Raw genomic sequence first — 9,248 nt, 5'->3', positions numbered from 1 at the left:
TGGGTATTGTAGTCTTTACTTTCTTTACTGTGTGCTGATTGGCTGCTGTGTTTTTTCAGTAAAGAAATAAAGAAAGCATAATCGGAGCCTCCATCCTGCCATAGAATTGCAGTAACTTGCTGAGAATTGCAGTAACTTGCTGAGACGTGTTAAGGCGTTGTTGTTAATTTACGATTTAACCAGAGAGCTGCGTGTGATTGTATGCTGAGAAACAGGGACATAAACTCCTTGTGTTGGTATTCATTTACATGCTCCCAGGCTGGGGAGGAGGCTGCTAGAGGTATGTCGACCGAGGAGGTCAGAAAGCTTTAAAAAACGCGTTGAAGCCATGAAAAGAAGCTCTACCCTGGATCAAACAGAAAATAAATAAGATGTGAAAAAATAGAAATTATACCTGTATAATTAATTTTCCGTTCAAACATACATTAGGTGGGATTTTGAGGAACTAGAAATATTCCATCAGGGCAGTATACGTGCTAAAAATATGGAAACGTTTCAAAGTTAAATGTTCGTGGATTTCTAAAGCACAACTTTAGGGTGCCATCAAGATGCAGAATCTTTCAAACATGGCCGCGCCCTCCTCACACAGGATGCTTTTGCTGCAGTCCTATTTTTGTGTTTTCACTTAGTGCTCCACCTTATAGGGATACGTGCTCCGCTCAAGGCTGTAGTGCATTTGAGTGCAATATGCGCGCGCACGTTTAATGCTTTCCCTTTTGTTCAAGATACCGCCATGATCTGCTTAGTTCTGACGTTCTTCGCGCACATCTTCCCCGTGGGTGAGAAATAGAAAGATCTGTCTACCGTTAAGAGGCATATGCTGCATGTATGGTAGACCTAGGTGTACGCACAATGTAAAGACACTGTTAGCTTGAATATCACCGTTACCTTAGCGGTGTCCTACATGCGAACTCTCGTTGCATGCCAGCCATAGGTGCTTGGGGGGGTGTCAGTGCAAGAGCAGTCCCATTAAGAAGGACCGAGCTGCACCAGCAATAGAGATTTAACTGCAGTAGGAAGATAAAGTGATACAATCCAAGTCGTCTGCATGGCATTCCACTTGTAGAGCAAAGCTCTCAACGCACGGGCAGTGCCTTCTCGGCCAGCCACTCATAGAGGAGCTTGTATAGGAGCAGTGTTTATGTATTTATTTTTATTTAATGCATTCTTATAAAGCGCGGACTTTACCCGAAGGTGTCAGAGTGCTGTACAATAGAACAAGTTACGTTACATGAGAAAACTGTTACAGGAATGGAACAAATAAAAATAGCATGCCATAGAATCAAAGCGACGCAGGCATAAGGCACACAATCTCAAGCACAGCAAGCACAGACTGTACAAGCAAAAATATGAATATATGTGACAAATTTACAATGACTAAAGAACTTCCTGGCGGGGTCTGAGAAGGAGGGAATTAGTTCTGAAAGTGTTTTAGTAATCTGAGCCAGAGAGGTTCATGTAGCGCTCATGCAGCGTATGTTTGCTCCACATGAGCCAGAGAGGTTCATACAGCGGATATGTGCTCCACAGCAGTGCTCACATCCGCTGCGTGAGCAGTGTCTTCAATAGAGGAGCACGCAATATAAATAGAGCCAGCCCAAAGTGAACGGGGGCAGATCAACAAGCCCCTTGCGCCACTTTTGCGTCACTTTTCCCATGTTAAAAGTGGCGCAAGGGTCTTGTAAATCTGCCACTCAGTGTGGGCAATCAGAACTGCCAGAGGGACAAGCTGCATGAGACTTAGGAGTCATAAGACAGCAAAATATGGTGGGGGGGGGGAGATTGGGGGGCTGAGCATTCCCTGGGTCTGACTTGGCTGTAGGAGCCAGAGCACGAGCCCAGTCGTTCTAATATTTGGCATCAATTCGTGCCCCAAACGTCCTGAGATGGTATTAATAAAAAAAGTCATAATCGCAAACGCGAATTCCTTTAACGAGTTTAAACATAACACTTAAGTATAAGTCTGTATCACTGCATTGAAATTCCGTGTATCAGAAGAGATAGTTTCTAAACATGATCTTGTGTATTCATGAACTGCCTCTCACCTTCCACAAAGGTACTGTGAGTAAATCAAGAGACGAGTTAATTGTCATGCGTTGCCTATTTTGTCACAACGAATGTAGCAACGCTTTATTATATTAAAAGGTTTGCAAGAGAGGCTTTTGCACAGCGCACATCCTGAAATAAATTGTTTGTAGGTACTCGCAGAATACTGTACTAAGAAAAATAGTTGACTAGGCTCTCAAAATGTGCTTTGGAACCCGGGTATGAACACAGTTTTCCCTAGTAAACAGTGGAATTCAGGCCATTTAACACCATACGATAGTACTTTGTGTTTAATTTTCGAGGAACAAAATCATTACACTGTATGAAATAAAGTTTCTCATTACACCTACATCAAGTTGATGCATAAAATGTTATAAAAAAGTGCAAAGTTAAAGGTATGTAGGCCATTCTATTTAGGTCGAGCGTAAGTATACAACCTCTTATATACTTTAGTATACGTATATCTCTGGGGGCCAAATGTCATTCCATGCGTCTCATTTGTTTGTTTCAATGTCCTTTAAAAATCCTCACTTACTAGTGGCCAGTCCTGTTTCTTTGTCCCTCCTTTTTTCCTCCAAGGAGCAGTGACTTAGTAAAATATCATTACGCTTTGTTCTGTTGATCTGCTTGTGGGGGGACTATTTATTATGTTTTCAACCTCATGTTACGCTGTGGGTCTCAGACGTAGGTGCTTACATTTTATTGCAGCATTCACCCTCCCAGTTCTTTCCATGTGGCTGGCATTCTTTTGTATTCTTCCCAAAGGCAGCTCCCAGGCTGTCTTGGAATGCAAGGAATTAATTATTGTGGTATTACGTTTGCCTCCTTTAATTTCCTTGAGAAACAGGAACAACAAGCATTTGCAATGCAATAGGTCTCGCATTAGGAAAGTTTGAGCTATCGGTCTTGTAAATGACAATTTTTTTATTTATGTGTTGGTTTTGAAAATAGCTAAATTAATAGCTTTGTTATTTACAATGCCAATAGTTATAACTTTCGCAAATGTGACACCTATAGCATTTGTAATGCAACATGTTTTGTATTTACGTGACTTAGATGTATTGGTATTACAAATAACAATGGCTTTTAATTTTTAATACTTAAATAAAAGTGATTGTAATTTATAATGGCAATAGCTTAAACTTTTGTAAATAACTTTTGTGAAGATTATGTTCAGTGTATTTTATTGTGACGAAAATCCATGAACAGAAGTGAAATATTAACATCTTTTTGTGACATTTGTAATAAAGCTTGAAAATTGAGAGAACATATTTGAACCAGTTGTTGTTGAATGGTTGCACAGATTGATGCTGTGATGGCGCGGAGTGATGTTGTGGTGGCGACGAGTGATGCTGTAGCGTTCAGTGTTGCTGTGGTAGCGCATAGTGATGTTGTGGTGGCCCTGAGTGATGCTGTGGTGGCCCTGAGTGATGCTGTGGTGGCCCTGAGGGATGCTGTGGTGGCCCTGAGTGATGCTGTGGAGGCCGTGAGTGATGCTGTGGAGGCCGTGAGTGATGCTGTAGAGGCCCTGAGTGATGCTGTGGAGGCCCTGAGTGATACTGTGGAGGCCATGAGTGATGCTGTGGAGGCCCTGAGTGATGCTGTGGAGGCCCTGAGTGATGCTGTGGAGGTCCTGAGTGATGCTGTGGAGGTCCTGAGTGATGCTGTGGAGGCCCTGAGTGATGCTGTGGAGGCCCTGAGTGATGCTGTGGTAGCGCATAGTGATGCTGTAGTAGCGCATAGTGATGCTGTGGTGGCGCTGAGTGATGCTGGGGTAGCGCTGAGTGATGCTGTGGTAGCGCTGAGTGATGCTGTGGTAGCGCTGAGTGATGCTGGGGTAGCGCTGAGTGATGCTGGGGTAGCGCTGAGTGATGCTGGGGTAGCGCTGAGTGATGCTGGGGTAGCGCTGAGTGATGCTCGGGTAGCGCTGAGTGATGAGGGGGTAGCGCTGAGTGATGCTGGGGTAGCATTAATTGATGCTGTGGTGGTGCTGAGTGATGCTGTGGTGGTGCTGATAGATGCTGGGGTGGCGCTGAGTGGTGCTGGGGTGGCACTGAGTGATGCTGGGGTGGCGCTGAGTGATGCTGGGGTGGCTCTGAGTGATGCTGGGGTGGCGCTGAGTGATACTGTGGTGGCGCTGAGTGATGCTGGGGTGGCGCTGAGTGATCTGGTGTAGCGCTGAGTGATGCTGGGGTAGAGCTGAGTGATGCTGGGGTGGCGCTGAGTGATGCTGGGGTGGCGCTGAGTGATGTTGGGGTAGCGCTGAGTGATGCTGGGGTAGCGCTGAGTGATGCTGGGGTAGCGCTGAGTGATGCTGGGGTAGCGCTGAGTGATGCTGGGGTAGCGCTGAGTGATGCTGGGGTAGCGCTGAGTGATGCTGGGGTAGCGCTGAGTGATGCTGGAGTAGCGCTGAGTGATGCTGGGGTAGCGCTGAGTGATGCTGGGGTAGCGCTGAGTGATGCTGGGGTAGCGCTGAGTGATGCTGGAATTGCGCTGAGTGATGCTGGGGTAGCGCTGAGTGATGAAGTGGTGGTGCTGAGTGATGCTGGTTGTGTTCTTTCCTCCCCTCCAGGACCTGTGCTTGACTGCTTGCTGGGGAGTTCAAAGTCGCTCCTGGTCGGTTTAGCGTTGAGGCCAAATGTTTTCCTTCTGGTAAAATGTCCCCTGTAAAATGTGCATTTGAATGTACCACATTAAATGAATGCAGAACAAGTACGCTTGGCAAGCCCAAGGGCAGTGCGATCGGACTAGATACTGATTTCAGAGAGGCAATGCTTCAGTGCGATCACTCTGGATACTGACTTCAGAGGGGCAATGTTTCCGAGTTTAGTTTGTTTTTAACCCCTTGCCTGTGGTTGGAATTCCGCTCCTGTGCGACACATTCCGGGTGTGGTCGTGACGGCTCCCGGCCGTCATCAGCACACGAGCACTGTGTGCCATGACGGACGGGAGCCGTCACCAGCATGCAAGGGGTTAAAGCACTGGCTGACACGTTCCTGGCCTCCAGCAATTTTCAGACAATAAAAATCTCAAGATAACTCTGGTGATAAATGTTCTTGCTGGAGAGATCAGAGTTGTCTAGTGGAAGAAGTTTTAACTCATCGCAAGGTAGCACAGAGTTAATATGCCGGGTGCAAAGAAAGTGTACCATGCAGATCACAAAGTGCATAACATGTAAATAGGTCAGTGGGTTACTGCTTTTCTGTTACTTGCTGCTTATAAGTTACAATCCTAACATAGAACAGTGAATTTATATCTGTCATCAAAGAACTGCATGTCCTGCAAAGTATAGATTAGAGCAAATATTAAAGTTGCAAAACGGGTTCATCTGGGTAGAAATCGATTCTTATTATTTAGGAGAACCCCCAACTATGGTGTTCTGTTTTCAATTCTGAGTTGGTGCTTCTGGGGCCCAAGCAGTCTTTAGCAATTCTGCCTACCAATATCCATGACTTATGACTCCTACACCCTGTAGTTCTCTGCCTTGTGTAACATTTACTTTACACTAATTCAAGTATGATTAATTGCCTTTATGTCATTTGTGTGTGATGCGAAGTGCTCTGACACCCTGCACTGGTATGAGTGGCGCTTTATAACTAATTAAATGCATCTGAACGTTAGTGGTTATGGAGCCTTAAGGGAAACTGTTAAAGGGTGGTGATGGTGAGGGAATCCGCATCACTCAGCCTTACCTCAACATCACCTCAGCATCAGCACATCAGCACCTCCTCATCAGTGCACCAGCACCGGTGCAGCACCACCTTAACATCGGCACTGCACAGCACTATCTCCGCATCAGTGCCCCACCACCACCGCAGCCCCACCTCAACAGCAACTCGGCACCAACGCAGCACCACCTCAGCACAGCACCAACTTATCACTCAGCATCACTTGAGCACCAGCGCAGCACCACCTCAGAACCAGTGCAGGTTCACCACCTCAGCACAATATAAACATCAGCACAGCACCATTTTTGCATCAGTCCACCATCACCAACGCTGCCCGACCTCAGCAGCAACTCAGCACCACCTCAGCATCAGCGGAGCATCACCTCAACACAGCACCAGAGCAGCACCACCACCAACTCAGCATGATTCAGCGCCACAGCATCACGCAGCACCACCCCAGTAACACTCAGCACCACCTCAGTAACACTTAGCACCTCAGAAACGCTCAGAAACACCAGCACACCACTTCCTCAGCACCACCTGAGTATCATTCAGCATCACATCTGCACCAAGCACACCACCACCTCAGCACCACTTCAGCATTACTTAGCACCACCTCAGTTTAACCTCAGAATCTGGCATTTGTTGATTTTCTCCTAGTCTCTGTCCGCTGCTTGTGTTGTAATTCAGGTACTATTTCTCAATCTACACCCTCCTATTGTTTATGTCCCTCTATTCATAACACAAAAAGCTATAACAAACAAGCATTGCAACAGGTAAAAAGAGGGTGCCAGCATTGCAAGGACAAATAAAAGTAGAAGACATTTTTTGTTAAATTTTTTTTTAAGAGTAATTCAATTGTACATAATGTGTTCTTTAAACTGCATTACATAATACAAAATACCATTCCACATACTTACACTCCATTACACACAGCCCCACACCACATAATTCCAATACACTCAAAAACACATAATTACTATCCTCACAATACAACTGCACACCATACCAAATAACTCAATGACACAAATCCACACCACACGGTTTCACACCACACAATACCCAAACTATCAAGCCCAATCCAACCCACATAGTTGCACACACCACATACTTCCACTCCAATCCATAACACATAAGTAAGATACATTTACAATGGCAATAGCTCCAACTGTTTCCTTTTTTTTTTTAAATCAAACATATCTGATGCTTGGCTCCTACCCATTTGTTCTTTTCCATCACCAAAAACGCAAAGCTATACACACGGTTCAATGCCCTACAATTCAGCTCCACACATTTCCAATCCACATGCATAATTTAACACCAAACCACATAATACAACTCAGCACAATTATACAACACCACCTACATCCAATACACACCACACAATTCCACATTGTGTCGCAACATTCAACAGCACAACACATAATTAAACTGTACTACTTAATACTCCAGAACTCAGAATCCCACCCCACATAATGCCACTACACTGAATGCCACAGAATTGCTAACCATATATTTCCACAGCTCACTATGCTACATAATGACACTACACAAATCAACTCCACACCACACAATTACACAACTAACTAATACAATCCAACCGACATTGTTCCACTTCACACCACATGCATACATTCCATAACACATAAGTAAAATACATTGCCATTTACAATGCCAATAGCTCCAAATCAAACAAATGCAAGACCACTTTCATTTACAGCGCTTGTTTTATACTGCTATCCCGTGCTTCCCGAACTTGACACCTCCCAGCTCAACAACTCCATGAAGCCAATTACGAAAGTGAGCAAAAGAGTGGGTCCTCGGAGATTCCTGAGTTTCTGGTCTTCATCGAGGCAAAAGTTAAAGTGAAGATTTTACTGTAGCCAGAATTTATTAGGGAGCTTAAAATGCTTTTCATTTTATTTGAAGAGTGTGGGGTTGTTCGGCAGTTCAGTACAGACGAGCTGATTGTACAGATGTTTAGTGCTGTGCTGTGAAAGTGTAAGGAGAGGAACATGATGGTGTTTTAAGAACGACTAGAATGGCTAAACGTCACTTTCAGTCCAGTCCTTGGTGTATCTGTGACCAGCCTCTCTAAAATCCCTTCTCAGATGAGAACCCCAGGCAGAAGCCACATCAAGTCAGAGCTTGCTTTCAGCGTGAACTTCCAAAAGACATGTGGCTTGAGCCTTCATTGACACAGACCACATTAGCAGTGCCAGCAGTAGTATTGCACAATCTGAGCACTTTTGTCTCTAGAGCAGCACACAGCAGTTTCCTGATGTATATGGACATGGCGTGTGCAAGTCCAGTTGATGATCATACACTGGGCAGGGGTAGTGCAAGTCATAGAGGACACCGACTGTGTGAGAAATACTGATCATAGATTGAAGCACATTCAATGAGTTATATGTGCCATATGGTGGTAGGCACTGTGTGAAGGACAACACCACAAACTGCCAGTTAGGCACACATTATTTTGGCAGTGTCCTCTATCTGGTGGATTACATTGCAAAATCCGAGCCAACTATAGAGATGCACATATCCCAGATATATTTCAAGTAGCTGTATAGAATCATCTGCTGGCAGTGTAGCCCTTTCAATTTGTTTTTACCTCTTATCGTGTGCATTGTTATTATGTAACAGTTCAACAGGATTGTCTGGGCAAGGTTAGTATCATATGTTCCTTCTGTAAAAAATTCCAATCACACACTGGTTTTTGTAGGGTGTTTATGATAGTACTGTCACTCTATCCGTAAGAGTGAGCGAAGGAACAGCCAACACGTGTTTCACCCCTTTACACGGCCATCCGGCCTGGGGCTTCATCACTGCGGTTGATATGCTTTAAATACAGATCAGGTTGTCTTGGGGGAAAAAAGATCCTGAGGATTCTCTAAATATCGGGCATAATGCCGGTCTGGGTCGTTGCAGTCAGCTGTAGTCGATGTAACAGTGCTGGCGCTGACCATGCCGGGGTCCATGTGTGCTCATAGCCAGGTGCGGGAAGCAGATTTGTAAATTCAGGCATGTATGTTACAAATGTAATCTCATCCAACCTAGCTACAATACTTTTAATACATTGCTAATAAAGAGTATTTTATGCCGGACTCTGATCTTAATCGTTACGAAATTAGGGAAGGGACCCCTTATAAAGTATGGCGTAGTATAGGACAACTCTAAAACAGGCTTGGGCGTCCCCTCAACAAAGAAACCACACAGGTTGAGTATTTTACCCAAGAACTAGCATGCTGTTATTTCGGCGGGAAAGGTAAAGTTACAAAATTCAGGATAATAATCTCTAAAAGCAAACTTCAACTGGGGAGGCAAAGTCTATGGATCAACAATGTTATATTTCGGCAGTGACCAAGTTTTCAGTGAATTGCATATATAGGAGAGTATTTCTTAAAAGCATTTTTAAACATAAGTATTTTAAATTCAAATATAAGCATTAATTTTTACGAGAGTGAATAACACAGACAGAACAATTTGTAGTGATTTAAAAAGATATTTTCCACACCAAGAATTTCGTTAACC

The 9,248-nt window shown here is 44.4% G+C and overlaps 1 protein-coding gene across 1 annotated transcript in view; it reads left to right on the top strand.

The window, feature by feature from the left end:
* Positions 1-649: 649 nt before the first annotated feature.
* Positions 650-9,248, top strand: part of NME3 (NME/NM23 nucleoside diphosphate kinase 3) — a 165,147-nt gene continuing 156,548 nt past the window's right edge. Inside the window, exon 1 of the mRNA XM_086941242.1 lies at positions 650-779. Coding sequence (XP_086797368.1) covers positions 734-779 — 46 coding nt within the window. The 5' untranslated portion in view covers positions 650-733. The remainder of the gene's footprint in view (positions 780-9,248) is intronic.

Source organism: Lissotriton vulgaris, chromosome 10, assembly GCF_964263255.1.
Source record: "Lissotriton vulgaris chromosome 10, aLisVul1.2, whole genome shotgun sequence".
Classification (NCBI taxonomy): Eukaryota; Metazoa; Chordata; class Amphibia; order Caudata; family Salamandridae; genus Lissotriton; species Lissotriton vulgaris.
The sequence above is the reverse complement of the archived record's forward strand: the minus strand, read 5'-3'. Positions and strand labels throughout refer to the sequence as shown.